Consider the following 23,276-nt stretch of genomic DNA (forward strand, 5'->3'; position numbering starts at 1 on the left):
AATATCTGGATGTAAAAGGCTGGTTATAGCTGGAATAACAAATAACAAACAAAAGTTGTTCTCAGAATGTTTTCCTCCTAACGTTACACTAGCAGCAAGAACAGAGTAAGCAGGTGTTAGCCCTTCATTAGCATTGCTCAGTGCAGGAACTCCTCTTGCACTACATGACACACAGACATGAACTGACTGAGCTGCCATCAGTTAGGTATGGGCTACATTTTCACCGCTTTAGTCTCCCTTCAGCCAATTAGGCATTTGCCTTCTCAAGAGTATTACGAGTGGCTATAAACTGCTCCTCTACTTCTGTTGCCACATCACTAAGAATTATGCAATAGAGTCTGCCTAGTATCAGAGTTATCAATTTTCAAAATGAATCATCTATTCTAGTGCAATGCAGTTTACTTCAGTACTAATCCTTCCTTTCATGAAAGATGTCTGCTTCTTTCTGGCATCTGGTCCTGACGTGCTTTTGAGAAGCCTGAATAACCTCTGATTACCAGTAGTGACTCAGTGGTAAAGAAAAAAAAGGCAAAAAAAGAAGAACACCCCCCCCGGCCCTGAACTGAGCACAGAATCATGAACTCTTCCCTAGCTCTGATTTTCATACTCTGTATACGGACAATAATATCAGAATGTCAGGAAATGTGTCAAAAACTATTACATTCTGCCACGATACAGCTGCGCAAGACACACAGAATTCTACTGGGGAGTGGAACAGCTGAGAGTAAACAAACTCTCCCTGAAAGTTCAGTTCACATTTAAAATAAAAACCTTACAGTAGCAATCCAACTGTGCTTATCTTCTCCAACTTTTGGCAGTGAGCAACAGCTATCATTTGTATGACACACAGGCTGCTAGCCTGTGACAAATGTTACACTAAAACCTTTCAGATCCTTTTCTAGGTGCAACATTTACTATGCCCCCAGTGTTCATTAGCAAATTCCTACAAACTGGTAACAACCAATTACCACATACCTCCTCCAGTTCAACGTGTCCCTCCTCCCAGCAGCTTTTCTTTAGCCCTCCCTATGACTACCTGCTACAGGTCACAACACCCCTGTGTTGTTATGGTTTGTCTTAACCCTGAGCAGCAAACCTTGCCCAGCAGAGGCAGACAGGTCTCTTGTCAACCCCAGACTTCGTACTTTTTCTCTAAACATATACTTGATCTTAAAAACTAAAGAACCCACCAGTTAACAATGACAATGATTCTTCTGCGAAAATGGATCTTCTTTCCCATTTCACTGAAACTCCCCCAAAACTATGACTTTTCCCAAGCTTGGCAAGTTCTATTTTACTTAGAATTCATGCAACCTACTTGTTGGTTTGCCTTTGGTGTTGTATGACCATGTTTTTCTCATGGATAGTTTCCAGCAATGCAGTGGCCAGTGATTTGAGATCTGAAATGGACTGTGGTGTGGCTGGTAGGCTACATCCATGATCCTCTGACAACAACTCTTGGACTGTAACATTAAAAACACAAAAGAGTTTTGGCTTCTCATGTAGAGAGACATGACACAAACATTTACTCACAATTAAAGAACTTTCTCATTACTTAAACTAATACAGATATTGTTCCTTTCAATTACAATCAAAACCAAAAGCCCGGAAATGTAATCTCTAGCTGGCATAAAGATGGTGGCTTTCTAAGCTGATCATTATTCCACAGCGATTGCCAGAACAAATATAGGCAGACATATCTTACGTTAATTTAATTCTGCTTTTGGAAAATTATTTTTGTTCAGAAGGAAACAAACTCATTCTTCTACAGGCCTAAAGATCAGTAAAAATCGGTCATTTCTCTCCCACTTACATTAAAACATAAGCCCACAAGGAAGCTTTTATATTACTTTTAAGAATAATTACGTCCTTCAGGTTATTTAAGACTAATGTGAAATTATAGTCAACCATGAACTTTTCCTCTGCAGCTTTTAGAGCCTGTAGAACCTCTCAACTACATCAGAAAGTTTGGTAGTATTGCTAACTTCTGTAACTAGAATCTGGCTATGCCTCTTTAGGTATATCTATCTGTATGTATGAAAGTACATAGAGAAGAGGACAGAAGGGAAGCCAAAAACAGAACAGCAAGTTTCAACCTACCATGACAAATGCTACCAGTCTTGTATGTGTGTATGAATACACCAACACCTAACAGTAGGGTGCCAGGTGTACTGCTTGGCTCAAAGAACTTTCTCTTCCCCTTTCTTTCCTAATCTTGGTATTTTCTTTGAAGGGCAGAAAAAGAGATTACTCCATTTTGCTACCCATGAAGAAACATGGGGCAAAAGGCTTTCTTGCGAAACATCAGAATGTAAAAGCTTCTAAAAACAGTAGCAGACAAGCTGACTTAGGGCCCCACCTCTACCATCTAGCCTATTTTCATTGGAACATGAATTGTGATTGCCATTGTTAGCAGAGCAAAGAGATGAATAAACAAGTGATTTGTCAGGGTCAAAGTTGCAGAAAGGTTTAGAGATTAAAAAAAAAAAAAGAGAGAGAAGATAAAACTGACAGGGGAGAGAATGAACGGCAAAAGAGTAACAAAAGGAGAAGCAGCACTGAAGGGGGAGATTTCATATTGTCAAGTCAACCAAGAAAACGACAAAAAAATTAACACATAATAATAAACAGAAAAGAGAAGAAAGATTTTGGCTCAGTTGGTGAGGAAATGGTTACTGAAATTAAGAGGTAAGACAGAAGGAGGAAGGAATTCAGTGGGATATGCAACACCATGCTGCACTGATGCAATACCTTGCTTTGCAGACAGGACCCCAGTCAGAGCACTACTACTGGATCTACCGTGAGTCTTTGAATTCTTTCGTCTCTCTAGTGCAGTCTAAGGAAACAACAAACATCTTATTTAGAAAAACAGTAGCCAACAAACCCCTTCATTAAGAGTAAAGAATCTGGAGCTTTGTATTTTGGTCTCAGAACAACTCTGCAGGGCCTTACACCCACAGTAACCCACGGGTGTGTGATTCCTGGAGTATTACTGTCCAGCCATAACAGTCTTTGAAATGTTACAAAGACTCACTCTATCTCACTGCTCTTTAATGTAGTCTCTCCCACCCACAACCCCAATACATTTTTCAGGCTTGCCTATTGTTTAAACATCTGAGTGCCAGTGAAGATACTGCAGTATCCTGTAGAGGATATCAGTTGGGAACAAAATCAGACTTTTCCCAGCATTTCCTTGGATAGGCTTCAAAGGGAAAGCTCAGGCTCCTCTATCAGTTTCTAGAAGCCCTTTTAGTAGCAAATACTGACTTTCAGGAATTAGCAACAGAATGATCCTGCTACAGAAGTCCAGCTCTTCCAAAACAATTACAGTTCTGTGAAACTGAGTCCACCAAGATGCTCAGTTCTCACCAATAAACTAACTCACACTCTGGGACACCCAACTCGTAAGTGTGAACAGACACTGAAATGAACTTGGTACTTTGAGCAGCTTTGCTCATGCACAAAAAGCAATCAGTGCTGTGACTGTTTCATAGTGACCTAAATGGTTCAGAAGTCCTATTGACAGTTTTAAAACAACCCTTCTCATGCCCTAGCAAGCAGTCCTCCCCTCTCACACCCCAAAATCACTTGCAGACAGAAATGGAGTGCTTGACTTCAGGGAAGAGCAAGAATATTTTGCCCTTAGGATTCAGTCCTGAAGGTTTCACGCCAAACAGCATGTATCTTAACCCAGGAATGGAAGAACAATGAAGACTTATCAATCATTAAGCCACCTAAAGAAATGTGTGGCCATTAGAGAACAGGGAAACAAGGCCTGTTTGTTACAGCAGCACAGTTGCAGTCGTTCACCACACACTGCATGACCTGCTACTTCTTACCTACCATCAGGCTGGAAGGCTGATCACCCTCCCAGCAGCAGGAAGGCTTCCACACAGAACTTAAAGACACTTAATTCATTTTTCTAAATACTCAGTGGGTAGCCTTTTGTACTACATCAGCTAAGAAGCCTACAAGGAAGACTGAGCATGTAATATGTATACATTCTAATATGGTCAGAATGTTAATGGTGGATTTTTCTTTGAAGACACAGTTTTGTTCTTTAAATGCATATGAACATAAGATTGAACAATAACCTCCATGAACAGTGAAGCACAGTTTAGATGATACACTGAGAGGATCTTACCTTATATTTAGTAATATTAGACTTCAGAAGGTTGACTTCCTCTTGAAGTTGTTTTAATCTTTCTTGAAGATACCTGAAAAAGAAATGTAATCCTTTACTTCATGTTACCTTCAAGTACTGCCTCAAGCGTTCCCCTTTACTATTCGGCATGTCCTGCCTTTGAACTACTGAGAGGTTTTTTCCCTCTGCAGTTCTGTGAGGGATAAAGTAACAAAATCTTACTGCTCTTGACCCCATAAAACTTTAACTAGGGAAACAAATGGCATCAGGAAAGGAGGCTGCTCTTCGGTTCGATTTGTCAAGCATGATGCACAACCATTTTACATCAGTCCTTAGGTTTTGGGGGAGGGAAGCTAAAAGGATATATTTATGGCTAGATGAAATAGGAAGCATTTAGTCGTGTCCTCTGTACTTGAAGGTCTGTGAGACGGACACATGAAGATTTGTATTTATGTCAACACAAGACTCAACTATGCAGAACATTTGCGTTGCAATATCCATCACTTACATGGCACTTCTCATTAGCAATCACAAAGGAGAAAATTTAACAGTATAGTTGAAAAATAGTATACAGTTAACTGAAACAGTACAGTTCTTCCTAATAGAGTTTATGCACTTGTATTAGATGGCTATTTCCACATAGGAAAATAGCTTTTTCATGTATAAAGGGTTTATAAAATACCCTCTTTCATGTAGTGCAACTGCAGCTGAATTAGGGTTTGTGACAATTTAACTATTTCATAGAAAAAAAAAAAATCATCTCATTGCCAGGGGAGCAGGGGGCTTAAACTGATATGGAGCTCTGCAGGCCACCGAAACAGAAAAAAACCCTGGAGTTCCTGGGAGGAAGTAATGCCTTTGGTATTACACTTTCCTACCTGAAGCATAAGTGTCTGTAAATGGAAAGTGTCTTACAAGATCTATTTCACTTTAAGGTAATTGTTGTCATTAAGGGAGGTGCCTGCTATGGCTCTGTCAGTGACTCCTCTTTGTCATCCTTAGCAGAGACCAGTAACCACGTTTTTTACCAAGAAAATGGCAAAAATACCTTTTAACTTTCATTCTTGGATCTATTTTACCTGAAGTTTTGTTGTGACTGACTTCCTGATGCTCCTGTTAAAGCAATACCCTACTTGTTCTGGGGCAACAGTAAAGTTTGCAATGCACTCACCTGTTCTCCATACATAGAGCGTCTACGTCAATGATACGGTTTTCATGCCCTCCTAACACATGATTAAGTTCTTGGTTTAGTCTGTCAGACTTATCTTGGTAAAAAGAGCGTTCCTCTTTCACATCTTGTAACTCATCCAGTGCAGCCTGAAGATCGTATCTCAGAGTCTCAATCTGAGAAAAAAAAAGGAGAGCTATATGAGTACTTTGGCATTTAAACAAACGACTACTTAGCACCCAAACTGAAAACAACAACACCCACTGCAAGCCTGACCAGGATTGATACTGGACAGTTAAAAGTCCTTCCAAAGCTCATAACCCCTGGTACTTTTACACTATTTTAATATTATTTCATTATTTTGAAGTTAAGTAACTTTAGTAGTTAAACTTGTTTTACAAAATTTCTAGAAAATAGCTAAAATGTAACACCTTAATCCCCACTATGATTCTGCTACAAACACATGAAGCTGGCATTAGCATATAATTTCTAGGACTTGTGGAATGAACTCAACTGAGTAAGAATTTGGCAAGTTTGGAGGATGATAAAAAAGTCTGTAAGGGGGAGTATCTACTAATATACAAATTTCAGCAATAAAGTTCCACACAACGGGAAAAAGAACTGAGAAAAGTACAAAATAAGCTAGCATGGAGTTGACGGAGTGAGCTTTGCTATTAAGCAAAAAAGTGAAGGAGTGCAGTATGAAAGATACTCACTCCTTCAAGAACAAAAAGCTTCAAACTTCCAAGGGGAGGAAACAGAGAGTGTAAGAAAAGTCTGCAATAAGTTGAGAAGTCTTCACTGGCACCTTATAAAACACTGGTAAGTCAGGAAGGACAACAGAAGACCATGTGACAAGAAGCCAGGTGATGAACAGGGAGAACATGAGCTTGGGAACAGAGATACCAGAGAGAATCACAGTGGAAGAAGACCAAGTGCAGCCAAGAGTCCTTCTGGCAAGCTGAAGTAGCACTGCACTTGAGTGAACACTGAAAAACAAGAAATACACACCTTCTCCTGGATCACAGAATGGCTTATTCAGGGTGGAACTGGTAGGAATGAGTGTGTGAGCAACAGACAACACAAATACCCCAAATTGTACAGAAAGCTATCTATCAGGATTAGGGAAGCAGTCTGATGAACTGGATGCTAGTATTAATGGAACACAGTATTAATACAGGTAGGGAAAAGAGGTGTGATGCAAGAATTTTTCCAAAGGGGTGAAGAAATATCTAAGAGGCAAGAGGAAGAGGAGACTAACAACACTATTACAGAAAATTTGATTCAGAGAGTATCTTTAGGAGTTGCATCAGCCAACACATATTGTGTTGAATACTCACAACAGCTTTCACTAACAAGTGTCTTGCAACAACATGCATCAACAATATTCAATTGTCACAAGTTGTTGCTGCACATTATACAAAGGGGAGATTCAATCATCTAGAAAAGAAACTCCTGAGAGCAGGAAACTCACTCTAACCACATACGCATGTTTAAGTTAGCGCTCAATTAACAACTATTTCAGTAAAAATCCTGACATCCTCACCACTATTTGCAATGTTAATCAGCTACCAGCCCTCCAAACACAATAGAAGCAGTCATTTACTTGCTACTGCACTAGCTCTTTAAAACATGACAGTATATGCCCATTTAGTTATTACTTGTTCTCGAGCCTTCTCCAGTTGCTGAACAAGGTCCTCCCGTTCATGTGCTGCAAAGTGGCGAGCCCCAACTTCGTCATCTCCAAGTCTTTGCTTTGCTATTGTCATTCGAAGGAGCTGCCATTACAAAAACAGATTTGGTAAGCAAGAGAACACAGGCTATAGTGTCACAGTACATCTACATTAGCAAGAGCAAAGCTGTTATAGATCTCATCTCTTCTGGGCCAAACAGCTGGTGTTATTGAAACCAGAGGGAATTTTCTGAGCTGAGGGCTCAATCTTTTTCTCAGTGAAAACTTCCGAACACACAAACCATCAAAGGGAGCTGAATTAGACCGTACAGCAATAGACACCAGAGTATACAGAGATGAAAAACCAAATACAGACACCTGGTCAATGTTTTTAAGGAGTGACAGGATCTAATTCTGGTCAGACTAAAACCAGAAAGTTCCCAGAAAGTCATTTTCAGATGTAAATCTTAAAACTCTCTGCAGCAGAGAACTCCTCCTAGTTAAGAATAAAAAGGCACAAAGTGGCTTGCTCAGCTTCATTTTCTGGTATCACTTAAAATCCCAGTGTGCCACATCAGTGCAGAATTTGCATTAACAGCTGCTAATATATTTGCTTGTGCATTACTTTTTTCATCTATTCACAAAAGTTAATTCATGTTAAAAACAAAAAAATTGGGCCAACAACAGAAAGACCTGGCCAAATGCTAAACAACTAATGAACTCATGAGCTTTATGACTGCTGAAAACAGCCTGACTTTAATTAATACACAGTTATATTCAATATCCAAAGCAAAAAGCAACTACCTTTTAAGAATCATGAAGTATTAAAATAACAGTCTGTAAGGCATTCAGCATTTACAGTTGTTTATGCTGAGTACAACTAGGCAAAAGTGTTGCCTCCCCATGGCCTCATTTGTAGGAGCTCCACAGAGACTCAAGAAACCCACCACAATAGCCAGCCTGACCTTCCCCGTATCTTTGACTGCACCAAGGAATTAATGTACATCATTATATTGCAGAGTTAGAAAAAATCAATCTTCTGAAGTAGAAGATTGTACATTAAAATCTATCTTTGGTATTTATGGGATGCCAGTCACCATAGCTGCAATGTGCCAATTAAAATCCTGCTGATGCAAGACAGACTACCAAAATCATCCTTCCCACTTCTTTGAGCTCCAGTTCAGTGCAAGTCACTGAAGCTAGTACAACTTGTTCTGATAAGCACTTCACTTGTTCAGGGGAAGCTGTGCCCTCAAAAGTAACTGGTTTTGGCAAACTACATTTCCCTATCCCCACAGGGAAAGTACAGACCACTGCACAGTTAGTAAGGTTGAATGGATCCTAGGAGATATAATTTCTATTAATTTCTTTATCAAAACAAGTCAATCAAAAAGGCAACTAGCAAATCCTGGAATGGCTTCATAGCTATGGGACTGCTTTTTTTTTTTAATGCTAGAAGGCTGATGAACAAAAGGTACAGAAATGTGCTTTAATTCAGCTAGATTAATTCAGTTTCTAGAATCTCTTACTACAGAAAGAAGCAGTAAGAAACAAATGTAATGACATTTTGAGGAAAAATGTTCAGAATTTCTTCAGAAAAAATGGAAATTGAAGGGGAAATCACACTTTACTAATGCCTCCAATGCCTGCAGCAGAGCAGAACTTCTGCGTACACTCAGCACCAGGCTGGGAACTGGATCAGAGCTGTGACTCATGCACTATGACCAGCTCTCCTCCAGCCCAGGAGGGGGTGACGCAGAAGATGCAATTATAACTTCAAGCAATTATTATTTGCAAGGTCAAAGAAATGAAATGCCAATGAAAGGAGAACTCTCTATTTACTACTTATTTTCAGACCAAAAAGAAAAAAAAAAAAAAGAAAAAAAGTAAGAAGTCTTATGAAAAGAATGCTTCAGGAATCCAAATTCAGCCAGTAAAAGCAGCATTATAAGCATACATAAAGTAAAGTAAAATACCAATCCATAAAACGACAGAGTGCTTCTTGCAGACAGTTGGCCAATCAGGGAGTTGACAGGGCAGAACAGGCCAAGTCCTTTAATTCTGCATTGAAAATGTCTCATGAGGAATCACCACCTGCTATAAAATTCTTCCCTGAAAATGCTGTGACCCAAAGAGACACTAAGTGTTATGCCAGAGGGTTAAGGGTTTATTTCACATGTTAGTGCTATGTTATAAACTTTATACACCTGCCCTCTGGCTGCTGTATTTTTATTTCTGTCATTCAGAAATCACTGAGGAAAAGACTGCTCAAGTTCATTTTGCAGCTAGAGAACAGGTTAACGCTACCCCTCGGGATTCTGTGAACAGCAGCCACAGCAGAGTGCATTTAAATTAATGGCACCTTATCAGAGATAGCTCCTGTTTGTCAAGAACCCACGGATTGTTAACCAAAACAAGCCAGTGTTGCTAGTCACTAGTCTTAATTATTTTAATACCACAGCTTTTTCTTAATCAGTGTCCACTAAATTAATGATATATAAAATAGCAACTATGTAACAGCACCACAATGCCCCAAACAGGCTTCACTGCAATAGCTGCTGTGCAGCCTAGGAGTCCACAGACAACACCTGTGCCACGCTGTTATGTTCCTGACTAGCAATAAAACATGCAGAAGGAAAAGGGAAACAAGCACAAGCAGTAAATTCTTTGTGGAAGGCAGAAACCATCGTGCTTAGCCAGTCACTGACAGCAGCTGTCTGCACCACGGTGTCGACAAAAGCTTAAAAAGTGGACCAGAACTATGCAAACTTGCTACCTTAAGTCCCAGTTCTGCCAAGACATATGCACTACATTCAGTATTTCGCACTGCTGCTGCATGAATGATTGTCTGCCTTATAATAACAAACTGTCAGTAACACAGCAGCCATTGTTTCCCATGCATCTTTCTCTCACTTAGCACTGCCCTCGACAGCTTACAAAACCATTTCTTTGCGTGGGTAGGCGTTCAAGTGAAGGCAACTGAGTCATCTAGTCTTCCAGAAGCCTCCAGCTTCTCTTATGCTTTCTATTTTCACCCTTTTACAAGAGAGAGTTAGATTTCCTAACTATTTCTTCTGAGTTTCAGTAATTGTTCTCCAATCACTGCTGCCAGAACATTAGGAAGAAAAAAGATTTACAAATAACCATCATAAACACAGAATAGTTTTCATGTGTCAGAGCTGATAAGAGATTGTGATCAATCATAAAAATAAATAGTCTTAGGTATCTGTTGGTGGAGCGCTGCAGTCTATTGCTGTATTTCTCCAACTGAAGCAACAAATCCTTCCAGAGACTGGCTGAAGAAGTTTTATTACTTGTGGCAACAGAATTCTAGTTGAAATTAAAGGAAAAAAATAGTTCAGCTAAACCAAATGCAAGTAATTTGTTATTGCTAACTAATGACATACTTCATCTGATTTCAACAAGTAAAATGCCACTAGTTTAAAGTCTTCTTGCTAATCCAAGTGTATCCTACTAGTAGCAAACACTAAAATGGTGAAAAACAAGTCAAGGCATCAAAACATTCCCTTATCGATAGAGCTAATGTGTGATATTTAAAGAGGTTTTTTTCTTTTTTAGTCCTACAAAGCTCTTGCCACCCACTGACAAAGCCTGTATGAGTCACCCCTGCTCAGACACAGGCAGAATTGTTCATCCATAAGCAGCTTCACTTGCTGCAAAAGCAGCTGTTTGTTCATCTCTTGCCAGAAGTAAGGTTGACGTAGACCAGCTGGGCACGATGCCCTCCCTCACTTTGGAAAAAGCAGAGAGAAGAATGCAGGGGGGAAAATGTAAGAACAAGCAAATTATTATAGTTCTTTGTTTTTGTATATACCATGCATTATCTGGAGTCCAGTGCCTGAAGTAACGCAGATGCCAGTACAGGAGAACTGATGAGCAGAACAGAACGGCTTCGGGAACAAGCCTAGAATTTTATCATGGAAGCTAGGAGGGAGCAAAATCTGACACAGGAGAAGCATGTTAAATCCCTCAGAGAGATAGCAATGCTTTTTTAGGCACTTCAAAACCCAGCAACCTGACTAAAATAAGCTCTATTTCTCATTTACTAGGAAAGTGAACAATGTGTTCCAAAAATGAAAATCCTAGTCTAAATTAATCCCTGCCTGATGCAGTCCTTTCCTCCCCCTCTTTATTTAGTGATGCACTATTTTGCACCTTTGGGAAAGAGGCATGGTGGGCAGAATACCTCTTTTTGTATTTTTCCATTCATTGTGAGGATTATGAATTTAAATTCATGCTGAGAATACAGATGTCACAAAGATGACCAGCTAATACCAAGTTAACCCACAGAGGCAAATCTAAAAAAAACCAGTTCAAGCACAAAAAAGCAGGCTCTGTGTCTCCTAGACTGTATTGTTATAAGCAACTGGAATAGATGCATAACCTTGATATTTAAATATGCCTTTATTTTTACTACGTTTGTTTTCTGTTTGTACTTACAAACCCTTGTTATCTGTTCAGGACTGGCTTGGGAAAGGCTGTATGGCATAATATTGGTACTGCACAACTGCAAGGCACCAGCTTCTACACTGTAATATAGTTCAAACAATAACATGCAAATTAAAAGAAACACTGAGAAAGCTGGTCTTTGAAGACTTGAGCAAGTGACACTGAATGCTGTGCATACTACAAATTCAGGTGTTCTTTGACCCTTTCCCAGCTCCCTACACACCTTCAAGGAAGTCTTTTGTGATAAACAATGAATAAAACTTCATTATCACAATATACTTGAGTTTAAAATAAAATAAATAAAATAAAATTAACTTAAATGGAAAAAAAAACAAAATCAAAACAAAAAAACAAACCAATCATCTGAAAAATTAAAAACCGCATCATTTTTATTCACATTTTTAAATCTAGGAACTTTAAAACTGTAGTTGAGGAAGGGAAGTTATCATTCATTATTTGTTTCATTTTTTACTTCGTTAACCACCTTGACTCTCAAATTCAACCTCTCACTAGTTTGATCTCCGAATGTACTTTTGCATACAGCTCCAGCTGTGAATGTTACACACATTTGGCTTGAGTTTAAATATTTCAATTAACAGAGACAACAGGAGTTTGATTAATACCAAATGGCAGATTTTGAGCAATGTTCCATATAACTTGCTAAATTTAGCAATAAAATAAATTGGTTATATAAGGGTAATAGGGTGAGGGCTTAATACAAAGCTCACTGTATATTTGTGATCAAATACTCAATATTTTTGAAGGGAAGAATTATGCTTCCCCTGGTTTTATAATCTATTAAAATCTTGCATTTTCATTGAAAAAAAAAATAATTATCACATGATGAAGATGACATGTTTATCTGTACTTATTTGTAAGAGGAAATACTACTAATAAATTGTATTAAAAAGAAAGAATGTCTGAGAGCATTAAAGGAAGGCTAGGTGCAAAATACATAGTTAAAGACAATGGAGCAAAAGCAGCATACAAAAATGTATAATAAACTGCACTTACTTGTAACCTGTACAAGCTTCTTTTGTTCTACTGTTTTGAGCATTTACTGTAATCAAAGTATTCTAGAAGTTCTGTTACCCATTGTTTCATTTGTTTTCCTAAGAAGTAGATACAAAACTCCAGCCCAGTTTACACATCCCATGCCGTTTACTGATAACAAAATTTATAATACCTTATTGTCCCCTTGTACTTCTCCCAGTCTCTGTTGAAGCTCTCTAATCTCTTCTCCAAGATGTTTGTTTCGATCTTGAGCCTCACTCAGTAGTTGAGCAAGATTCGCCTAGAAAACAGTAAATATCAATCAGAAGTTAGTGCCTATGGAGAGAAGCGTAAGTGGTGATTGAAAAGAAACCCTAGACTTACTCATCTGCCAACAATCTTTACTTTTATTTTTGTTGGTACCCAGACTTCATGCTTCATTAGAGAGCAAAAATCACCAGGGTTCCCTTATCTTTAGAGTAGGGAATACATACTGCACACAAACCCCAAACAAGACAAAGGGGAAACATCTATGCTAGTTCTGGTATCTTGATGTCTTGGCTGAAGGGAAAAGCAAAATACAGAGTACTTTGACAATATTTATACAAAGTTGCCAAAATAATAGTTTAAAACTTGCATATAACTAGACAAAAGGCACAGCTGAGAAATAATTATTATATAATTAAATTCCTTTATAGTGCTTAGAGCAGATTCCCAGCCAGTAAAGAGGATGCCAGCCAGAGTCCCTACCCCTATATGGTGCTGTACCATGAATATCTAGTAGCACAACGCTTCAAATGTGACCTGACTTGTGTTGCTAGCTAGTATGTAGATATCTGGAAAAATAAAGGTGAAAGTTAGAGATTAATAAACAAACACCCACACCACCCCCCTCCCCACCCAAATAATCCAGGTCAAAAGTTACCATACACATTAACCTACTGAGTTAGGATGGCAAGGGGTCTAGACTATAATTTTACAATGACATTCCATCAACTTGATCACTAACAAAAAAACCCCAAATGCAACCTCCTCCTTTCCTATGTATGATATCTGAAAATATCATAGTAAATACTACAGATAAATTGATTGTATTTCACCCTAAAATACCTCACAAATACACAAACAGTGACCCAGCACCTACTACTGATATCTCTTCAGAGAGATAATCACAGTGGCTAACGTGCAGCCTTTCAAGACACTGCCTATGGACAGCTAGGTGTGTTGTCCGTTGCCATAAATCTGAAGAGTATAAAAAGAAATGCAAAAAGAATTTTCAGATCTTCTAAGCATGACTTGGTAAAGCTCCACGAGTGAATATTTTTAAGCTATGTACTCCCTGGGTTTGAGGCCAACGCATCAACTGATTGTTCCTAGCCCTCTCTTGATGTTTTAGGTTCAGTTTTGGATTCCCTACTTGCTGTGCTTCTCTTTCAACTGACCTGTTTCTCTATTTTCATCTCTCTCTTCCTTTTCCAGTCCTGCTCTTATACCCAGTCATTCTCAGTACCATTTGACAGTCTCATAGGATGTATTTGTGAGGTTTACATTTAAAACAAGGCATCTAATAGCCATTCCTGCAATCTTTTGCCTTGTTTACTAACAACTGCTATTTCCACACATCCTGTTTTATAATTAAGAAAACCATTAACATGAATATATTAACATGAATATTAATACACATATAGCTATGCATGTATCTGAGCATTTGCAAGATGAGACTACTAAATTATTAAACTACAATCAAGTGGAACTTTGGTATGCTACTATATGAAGAAGCTGGCTTCAAATTCCCACTGTCCTAAACCAACAGTAGCTTCAAACTTTAAACAGGAAAAATAACTCAAGAAACTATATACCCTGATGAACAACAAGCCTAATTCACTGCTATAGCTTCTGTACGTCTGGTGCTTCGAGCTCAAAGGTTCAGAAGAAAGTAAGCTAAGTTTCCCACAGTTTTGGAAGAGATTGAAGTATTTTTTAAACCATTGATAAACCAACCTAAAGACTGCAAGTAAATAATTTGGGAAAAGAGTGTAATAGCAAAAAATGTAAATAGCCAATTACAGGGCCAAAATTAGGCTGCCTCTAGTTTTATTTCCAAGACACCAACCATTCAAGCAATGCAAAAGGTTCTTCAAGTATGCTTTGGTGAAATGATTTTATTTTTTTCTACATGCTCAACAAATGTGTAAGATTCAGGTACTGAATGAATCCAGGAGTTTCAGAACACAGTCAGTCAACAGTTTTGAGAGGTACTTCTTAACGGCTGTTTAAAAGAAAGAAAACAAAGAACGTGTTTGCAGGAAATTGCATTTAAACTGAAGTACCTATGGCTATTGCTCAGATGCCTTTTATTTAAAAAAAGAAGGTGACTTTCAGTAAAGAAGACAGTCAAAAGGAACATGATTTGCACAAACCTCTCTGAAACAATTCAATTTATAAAGTCCCTTTTTATGATGAATTTGAACAATTCTTAACAATGCAATAGCACATGTAATTTCAACACCTGTAAAGAACTCAAACTCACTAATCAGTGTTTACAGCCATACCACCAGGATTCTAGCAGTCTGTAGTCAAAACTCAGCTCGCAGTAACTGCAGGAAGGGCATTACCATGCCTATACTAAATCTTCCTGCTCAGATTTATTTCCTTTAAAACCATTTCTCTGGGATTGCAATTCTATGCTGAATTTTATTTGTCAGTCATATAAATGACTTAATGTGACAAAAACCTTTATACCCGAGATAGGGATTTTGGAAGAAACTTTAAACAAAGAATTTTAGATGCAAAAAAAACCCAAAACAGCCTCATCTAAGCATGCTAAGAGCATTACAATGAGCTAAGAACAGAGTTACTCCTTCATGCAAAGCTTCCATTATACTTCTGTTAAACTAAAACAACCAAGCTATGTCACAGAAGTAGTCTCCAGCAATTACTCATTTCCCTGGCTTAGAGGTTCCATACAACATATAATTTAGATTGTTCTGAGTTTTAAAGGTTTTGGCAAGTCCTCATTAAAGCCCTTGTTTGAATATGGATGGAAGCAGAAATACTGGAATTTCAGAAGTGCTCTAGTGGGCTTAAAGGGAACCAGCCAAGAAGATATGTTGAGCGACACCTGGACTTGGTACCATTTCTTTGGCATATATAAGAAAACATACCATATGGTTGAAAGATGATAAAACTAACAATGGAGGACTGGCTTCATGAATCTGTAAGCATGTATTTTTTGAGTAAAGGGGAGAAACCTATGCAAGGAGAATGGCAATTCATTTTTCCACCTGGCAACTTCTTTCAATATTCATAGAACAAACACAGAATTCACTTAGAAATTCAAGACAAGTTACTTCAGCAGACAATAATGCCCGTATCTGTGCAACAGAGAACAACTGTCTGAAGATCACCCGAATTCAGCTTCTCTAGACTCTACTTCTTCAAGAGTTTCTTTTGATTCTAGGTGAAGCCTTAAAAAGACTCCTGTAACTGTCAGAGACTTCACTTCTTTCACTCACAGTATTCAAAACTAACTCCAAAGTATTGATGAAGAGAGATTTCTGAGCCATGGGCAGGGGGAGGGAAAGACACAGAGGTCTACACATTTCTGCTGCTTTATTTTGAGTCTGCAACAACCCACAGCAGTGGAAACTGTTTCTCCTACCCTCTCTCAATGCAACTGCTTGTAATACTAAATAACAGTGCTTCATTCACGTCTGTGATTAACTGCCTGGTATCACAGTCTTTCCAGAGCTCTGTCCACCTCTGGCAACATTCAGTTTCCAGCAGATAATCTTGAGCCCTTGTAGCATGACAAGCTATTTTTTTTACATCCATCTGTCATGGAAGCTTGCATGTATTACAGAATCACAGAACGTCTCAAGCTGGAAAGGACCCATAAGGATCAGCGAGTCCTGCCTCTCGCATGACCAGCTAAAACTAAACCATATGACCAGGAGGGTTGTCTAGATGCTTCTTGAACTCCAACAGGCTTGGTGCCATGACCACTTCTCTGGGGAGCCTGTTCCAGTGACCCACCACCCTCTCAGTGCAGAATGACTTGAGCACAGTCCAAACCTCCATTGCAGTACTAGACATAAGAAACTGTACCCATATTCCTTTTCCTTCTGACCAAAATCAAGTGCAGCCATAGCCAACGATCCCACCAGAAGCTAGGAAGAAAGAAGAAAAAGATTGATGTGACAGTGCCAAGTGGGAAGGTCATACCTTTATTAAATAAGCAGGAAAAGAACACCATAAATCAGAATAGACCAGAGAGTGAAAGATTCAGTGGGATGGAAGCACAGACCTCACCCTTTTCCACTTAGACTTTGTTAAAATCTGCAAGAATGTTTTTGGGATAGAGGATGGAAGAGAACCTTACTTCCAGCTACAGATGAGCATCTGAAACTACTGATGAAAATACCTATAAATATTTATTTGCATTACCCAGTGAATACCTGTCAGACAGCAACAGATCTTTGCTCACTATTGACCAATGACCCAAGAAGACAGGGAAAATAAAAAATAACTCCAAATAGTCATCCCTGGCATTATGCACTACACCTGAATTTGGCTTCTTTAACAATTTTGCAAATCTAGCTACATATACACACAGTGTTATTTTTCTTCACACCACTTTAAAAATGATGGATAGTAACACAGACTTTAATATAGCTCTCAATTCTCTTGCACATAAATCTTATCTGACATGTTAAAAAAAAAGAGAAAGAATTAAAAGAAAAAGACTTTCCTTTCTGCCTTTAGATACTGCCTGAAAAAGTAATTTGGTAAAAGAGGAAAAGAGGAAACTTCCAACATACCTTTACAGTTTAAAAATATTTTAAAATACAAACAAGCATTGCTATGCTGCAATTTACAGGCTTTTATGTTTCTTTCAGCCACACCTTCAAAGAAGAGCACTGAATTATAGGGCTGACAGAAAAAAAGTTGGATGAAACATTAAGCACACTTGATGGGTGTGACTGATAGCAAATTTAATTGCAGTTTCTCCTCCAATGCATTCATATGATTGCAATGGCTGAATTAATATAGAAAAACCTGCTTTGCTTACCAACTACCACTGTTCACTTCAAGGTGTAAGAACTGACAACCTCCCGTAGCACTAGCTTCCTTACAATAAAAAGCAAAAATTATTGTAGTCTTCTCTTTAAGTTGAAAAACCATGTAGAGAAGACCTCTGAAATTATAGGTCCTGGGCATACTAAACAAAATACACTTAATCTGGGTCATGTTTCCCCACAGGAAAACAACAGCAAAAATCAAAACCTTGCCAAGCAGTCACTTTGCATAAAACAATAAAGGAAGAAGAAAATCCTCTCCTCTGAGTATACGCCACTCTGAGAATCAGGCAGGAATCCCTCCACAGAAGCACACCCGCCAAAACCTGACAAGGCTCTGCAAAAGAAGACAGACTCGCTTGTACTCACATACCTTCAAGGCACTCAGCAATCAGAAATTTTATAGAGCTGATTAATAGAACCAAAAAGCCATTCTAGCAGTAGACATATAAAAGGGATGCTTTTCCCTCCCTCTCAACATGTCTTCTGTGTGTTAGATTAGCAGCGTTGTACAGGACCAAACATCTCCCAGCTGGACCTATGGCATTTGCTGAAGGCTGACAAACAAAATGAGGTTAACATCAACTACAGACTTCTTTATGAGGCCAGATTTTGAAAAGCAACTTGTTAACATACATTATAAGCAGCTACCGAGGGTGTCAGTATGAACTACCAGTATATGAGAAGAATTTACTTGGCAGAAATTCCCTCCCTGTGAAGGTTCAGTAAGATACTTCGGTCCCCCCATACTTCCTAGAGGCATCAAGTTTTAGCTTGCGGCCCAGCTTGGACAGAAGGATTTGATGAGCTGATCTCAAGAGCTGCCTTCCCACCTCAGCCATTCTGTGATCTTGTGATGTTTAGTTCCATTAGTTCCTCATACATTTGAAATACAAATATAAGCCCTCACCAGTGAACATACACATTGAGGCTTTATTTTTGACACACAGCCCCACTGCAAACCCATTATCTTCAACTGAGTGGTCTCACTGAGATCAAATTAAACAAAGCATATTTAGGACTGTGGCCCAGCACAGTCATTTTCCTAAGCATGCATTTTACTTCACCTTTGTTTATTCAAAGGATCTCGTTTGTATTAAAAGAAATTCCATTTCATATAGAAGGTCAAAGGATTCACAAATCTGTTATTTCAACAACAAATCTTCTCCCAAACTGAAATTATACTGAAAAGTTAAGCAATGAAAATGAAAATAATAGTATAAATCAAGCTAGAAATCCCACCTATGATTTTTTTTTTAAGTTTCTCAGCATGGCAACACTGTCCAGCAGATACCCACTATTTTTTTGCCAATGTCATAAAAATAGTCTGTATCACAGCAAATGCTGCAGACAGAGCAACTCAGAAAGAGGAGTGTCTATTGTTTACCACTTCTGGTGAATTTTAACATCAAAATCCATTCTTCATTATTCCTATACTCCTGAAACATTTCACCCCTCCATCACCTATCCAAAAATTACCCTATACCTGACACCACAAGACATTCTAAAACTACCTTCAACTGCAGCATTTAATTGTGAATGTTTGGTAAGAGGGGCCAGGAAAGCACCTAACAGCTCATGGGCTGTGATAACAACACTAATGGTAAAACACCTTCTGCAGGAAAAGAGCTCTCAGTAGCACAGTTTCTCATATTCTGCTCTAGCCAGTTGGCAGATGGTGATACACACGAAACAATCCTTGGATAGAATCATCATAGAATTGCTTAGGTTGGGAAAGACCTTCAAGATCACCGAGTCCAAACCAATTATGTCAGAAATGGGTGTCACTGCACACACAGCTTTGAGAGGGATAATACTGCAGAGCACTGCATGTTGAGATACCTGTAAGTAACATCAATTTTGCAAAACCACATTCTGACTTAACTGCTTGCTGATTGAAATTGCCTGGTTACAGTCAATTCCCACACAGAATACGGAAATTCTCTGTTGCAAAACAGGGAGAGAAGGCACGGTGTGGGAAAGAAGTCACAAAGCATAATTGTTAATTCTGCAGGTGAAAAATTACGACATGAAGGAGAAGAAAGTAGCAATTCCAACCCACCTATTACCTTTAGGGTTCTAGATTGCAATTTCAACAATAATTTCTCAGTTCTGGTAAAGAAACGTAAGAGATGATAGCAAATTGTTCACTATGTTTTCATGTCATTTCTGACTGTGAAAACAGCAAGTCATACAAAATTCATTATAAGATTAGGGTCTCTCCTTTATGAAGTGACTGAAGCCACAAACTTCTCCCAGCAGGCAACTAAGCTTCTGGGCAAAAAGGCAATGGAAAAAAATGCAGAGGAGCACAAACAACTTCACTCTTTCTTAGATGATAAAATACTAAGAAATGTACATAAAGTAACAATGGGAAAATATTAATTACTCGATTTTATTATTCTTTGATGCCTTTCTCAAAGCAAAACTATACTCTTCTTCAGATAGGTTGCCCTAACTATGCCAGATTATCCACCTTGATGCTGCAGGCACACTTCTCAGGAAAATGAAAACTCAAGAAGTACAGTAACAGCCTAAAGTATATATTGTCCTTAGAGAAAACCCATAAATGACCCCATTGGAGAGTAAGATTTTCTTTCTTTCACTGTTACCTACCATGAATACATAACTTCCTCAGGGGAAGAAAAAAAACCAACAAAAAACCTCTCTCCTAGTTAGATCATTAAATGGGTTTCCCAGCACTTATCACAGAATCACAGAATGGTTTGGGTTGGAAAGGACCTTAAGATCATCTAGTTCCAACCGCCCTGCCATGGGCAGGGACACCTCACTTACCATGGTAAGATCTGTCAAAACTTAATATAATCACAGCTTCTGAATTTAGACTAAATTTTGCTAGTATTTTAGAAACAAGTATCAGATTTATTTGTTTTGAAAGATGGAAGATGAATTAGAACTATATCCGTGGAATGGAAAATCTCCCTTCCTACTTATCTCTGTAATGACCCATGTACTGCATTGTTGTTGGGCTTTTTTTTCCTTTTAATTGTACACAGCTCCACTTTTAGTAGTCAGAATGCATAAACCTGTATCTGGTCATAAACTTTTATTGGTTGTTGAAATAACAGGATTTCAAATAAATTATGCTAAATAATGAGGAAGTTAAATGATTCTATACTGAGCCACCGACTTCTTGGCAGCAATTTGTTTAAGTGCCTGAAGGAGTAATTATATTGCCTTTGAAAGTTAAGTTTAAAACAAGAAAAATGCTAAGCTCCTAAAATGTTAAGAAAATAGTAAGAACTACATGCAAACTCCAGGGAAAGAACGATGAGTAAAACTTCTGATCAGTCAGAGAATGCAATAACCGTGTTTTACATATGACTAAAAGACTTTCAGGACTAGCAATTACAGTAACAATTTGTGTTGCTTTGGGTTGTTCCCCTCTCCCTGCTCACACACTGTGTTTTGGATACCATTTTTCTCTAAAAATGAAGATAATGTTAAGATGTGACAACCAACATTCCACAACAGGGACACACTACTTGGATCTCTGGGAACAAAAAAAACCCCACACAAGCGAGCAGGCAAAAAGTTTTTCAGCTAAAGCATAAAATGCAATTACCATTGTTCTTACCATTTATAACTCACAGAGCCCAAGTGACCTGGGAGAGTACCTAATGGAAAACAGTACTCACAACAATAAATTAACAATTATGGAATGCAGACAGTGCATTCCCAGATTGCTTTTAAGTATGAAAAGTCCTGTCACAAACCCATTCTAGGACTTAATACAAGGATAAACAACAAGGAGAGCAATCTCAAGGGTCTGTACACTGACCAATTTCAGTCTCAGGTGAACATAAAAGCAATGGCCATATATTCAAATTAATGATAGTTCAGCTATTTCAGAGTAAAACATGTTTAGACAAAAGCACAAGAAGCCACAGTTTAAAAACCGAGGTTTTCAGACAGAAATGCTTGTTTTTTACCAGAATTCTTAGTTAATATTTTCACACTTATGCCAAGAACTTCTGTAGCAGATAAATAACGTCAACTGAAAAATAAATCCTACCTGTTTCCTCTTCTCAGGTGGAAGGGATGGATCCCCATCCTATAAATAAATGGACACATTTTATTGGCAACTTATTTCTGAAGCCAGCAACTGTATTAACTTTCTGGATCAAATTTTGAAACATATTTAAACTGAGAAGTTATCAGAATCGTTTCTAAAATACTGCATTTTGATTAACACCAGTAGTATTAATTTCAACTCAAAAAAACTCTCTAAGGCTGAAGATTTGTTTACATTTCTAGAACAGCAGGTCATTACAAATTTATGTTGCATTATTTTTCATAACGGTACATTAAGTTGCTGTGGAATAATAATACTGCAGTCAGTTCTTAAATAGAATTACGACTGAAACTAATTTCCTCAGATCACGCACTGTCTTTCTGTGTCTTATGTAACAGGCACTACCTCATCAGTGTGGAACAAATGAGTAATAATATGATCATGACTGTACAACTGCAGGACTACTGTAAACAAGCACCTTCACATTTTTACAGCAGTCATTATGGACTTCTTTCCAATTTTTTGAGGTTCGCCCCGGCCCCCCACTTATACAGTATTCATAAAGAACAACCTACAATCAACTCCCGATACTTCTTTTTCAGAGACTGATGTCTTTCCCGCAACTGGTTGGCCATAAGCTTGTACTGATCTCTTTCTTGCTGACAGGTATCCAGCTCTTTGGATAGGATTAGCAATGCCTCCTTTTTGCTTTCGAGCTTCCTTTTGCAGACCAGATACTGCAGAAGAGAAAAAAAACAAACGTGTAATTGTAACAAGCCATTTCTACTTTGGCCCATACTGGATTTGAGAGGCTCAAGTATTTGTCCAAGAAGATGGAAGACTCTCTGCATGAGATCAAAGTCTGCCATGAGTTGTCTTAGCTTACTGATAAAATCATGGGCTTGTTGTATCAGAAGCCTGAAATCCATTTGTAAGGATTGCTTACCCAGCCACCATGAATTAGAAAAAAATCAGCAATTCAAGTTTCTCTTCTTTATCTTCATAAGCATGAGGAATGTATGAGAACTTCACAATTTGACCTGTAGTCCTGGGAGGGATACTAGAATAAAGATGCCTTTGCAAACTCCCTTTTCTACTTATGTCCACAACACCTAGATGTTAGCAGTCAGCATGTCCCTCTTCCCTCCTCATCCTCCCTGCTATGAGCGATGTCCTCTGAGCTCAGCCTCCCACCTGGACAGTGAAACAGGACCATGTTACAGCAGAAGGGGCAGCGCAAGTGACAACCAAAATTTACCTTTACTCTGAAACAACTGCAGTGTGGTACCCTACTGGCACACGTGAAAGAAACTTATTCAGCTGTGATACTACATGCACGTGCTTGTTGAGTCAACAGAATGGAAAATGCAGGAATATTGCAAAAACCTGAATGGAGAGGGAAGGCAGAGGTGAGCCTCCTCTGCCAGCCACCACCTCTTATGCATAAGGCTCACGCACAAAGCAAAGCTGAACTTGCAAATCTTAGCTGTTCTGCAGTAGTCTGGTCTGCTTCATTGCCTTTCCTCACTGAGAGAAGGGGAAAGTAACGTGTATATCATCCCTTCCTGCAGTGGCTGAATGCTAGCTATCAGAAGTTTCAGGCAACTTTTTTTCACTTAACATGATGTTCAATCAGCAGATTCTTCTTACCCATCACTTGACATATATGCTAAAGCATATATTTCTATTTCTGATGTTACTCACATAAGACATGG

General features: G+C 38.5%; 1 protein-coding gene across 1 annotated transcript in view; it reads right to left on the bottom strand.

Annotated features, from left to right (window-relative positions):
• Positions 1-22,298, bottom strand: part of CCDC149 (coiled-coil domain containing 149) — a gene marked incomplete at its 5' end in the record, with an annotated part of 36,993 nt that extends 14,695 nt beyond the window's left edge. The window contains 8 exons of the mRNA XM_010016740.1: positions 1,319-1,463; positions 2,752-2,836; positions 4,145-4,217; positions 5,316-5,488; positions 6,974-7,090; positions 12,641-12,748; positions 21,562-21,600; positions 22,137-22,298. Coding sequence (XP_010015042.1) covers positions 1,319-1,463; positions 2,752-2,836; positions 4,145-4,217; positions 5,316-5,488; positions 6,974-7,090; positions 12,641-12,748; positions 21,562-21,600; positions 22,137-22,298 — 902 coding nt within the window. The remainder of the gene's footprint in view (positions 1-1,318; positions 1,464-2,751; positions 2,837-4,144; positions 4,218-5,315; positions 5,489-6,973; positions 7,091-12,640; positions 12,749-21,561; positions 21,601-22,136) is intronic.
• Between the last annotated feature and the right edge of the window lie 978 nt (positions 22,299-23,276).

The sequence above is a fragment of the Nestor notabilis genome, unplaced genomic scaffold (genome assembly GCF_000696875.1).
Source record: "Nestor notabilis isolate BGI_N333 unplaced genomic scaffold, ASM69687v1 scaffold9270, whole genome shotgun sequence".
Taxonomy (NCBI): domain Eukaryota; kingdom Metazoa; phylum Chordata; class Aves; order Psittaciformes; family Psittacidae; genus Nestor; species Nestor notabilis.